This window comes from Emiliania huxleyi (assembly GCF_000372725.1).
Source record: "Emiliania huxleyi CCMP1516 unplaced genomic scaffold EMIHUscaffold_8301, whole genome shotgun sequence".
Classification (NCBI taxonomy): Eukaryota; Haptophyta; order Isochrysidales; family Noelaerhabdaceae; genus Emiliania; species Emiliania huxleyi.
In genome coordinates, this window is record NW_005195799.1 from 1 (window position 1) to 1,269 (window position 1,269).

At 57.6% G+C, this 1,269-nt stretch overlaps 1 protein-coding gene across 1 annotated transcript; it reads left to right on the forward strand.

Moving 5' to 3' along the window:
• Window positions 1–863: 863 nt before the first annotated feature.
• EMIHUDRAFT_258872 (hypothetical protein) lies at window positions 864–1,238 on the forward strand (the record flags this gene model as incomplete). The annotated part of the gene is made up of 1 exon (XM_005758870.1): window positions 864–1,238. A coding segment is annotated over one exon (375 nt), but the record flags the coding sequence as incomplete, so codon positions are not given.
• Between the last annotated feature and the right edge of the window lie 31 nt (window positions 1,239–1,269).

A 1,269-nucleotide genomic window follows, 5' to 3' on the forward strand; every position in this document is an offset into this window, starting at 1 on the left:
GAAAAAGAGGGGGAGAATAAAAAGGTTTAAAAACAAAAGCCAGGAGGAGGAAAGAAAATAAACGACAAAAACCCAAAAGATGACAAAAGAAGTAAAGAAAAAGTCGAAAAGATTGGAACCCCAAAACTAACAAATGAAAAGGAGCAGGAAATTTGATCAGGAGGATGTGCAATTTTGGATCAACACTTTCAAAAGAACGAAAAGAAAGATCATTAGGGCAAGAAACCCCGGACATGCCCATGTTACGCAATTGTGCTCCCTTTAGACCGCGCAAGACATAAGGGTGGCTAAGGGCTCTGCCCGCAAAGGCGCACGCGTAGCAGACGCGGTACCATTGGCAACTACATGACATACCCCCACACGAAAAAAATATAATTAAAATTCGTGCATATCGTGCGATTTTCGTTCGGCGACGCAGACTTCTCGTCCGGCGGTCAACACGGCGCCCGGGCAAGCCTTCAGCTGGTGCCAACATGCGTAAACCAAGAACGTCCGCCGAATCCGTGCTTTCGGACGGAGCAACTTAGGACAGTCCGGCCGACGGGAGTGTCGCGCGCCGGCGACGATTGCGGCGTGGTGGGTGGGTGTACGAAGCGCCGATGGCACGACCACCTCCCTGCATCGCAGACCGGGCAAGGAGGGGCCTGCTCGCGTTCCGCGGAACAGGAGATCTCTCCCCTCCCCTGAAAAAAGAAAGCACTCGTGCCCGACGAGGCACCGTTGGCGCGGATCACTCGCTACTCGAGTAGCAGCGCTAGGAGCTCTTCTCGAGGATGCGCACGCGCGTTCGACGGACAAGTACAGCCGCCTCGCCGGCCGCGGAGTGTGGCCAGTCGGGCGCGAACTCGCTGTCCGAGCGCCTCATGTTGATCCCAGCCATCCGCAAGGACAGCACGACTGGCTACAAGAACGTGACCTTCAACCGCAGCAAAAACAAGTTCCAGGCGGAGGTCCAGGATGGCGGCAAGCGTATCTTCCTCGGCTGCTTCGACACCGCCCAGGGGGCGGCCACCGCCTACGCTCGCTCAGAGTACGGCCGCGCCGACGCCGCAAAGCTGCTGCAGCCTCGCCCAGCTCTCACTGCCGCTGGCGCCGAGGCGATACAGCTGGCGGAGAGGGAGGGTCTCACCCTAGCCATCAGCAGCAGCAACAACACCGGCTACAAAGGCGTCTGCTACAACCCGAATCAGACAGGCAGCAAGAAGTACCAGCTGAGGGTGGGGGCTGGCAGCAGGAAGGTTCACCTCGGCGTCTTCGCCACCGCCGAGA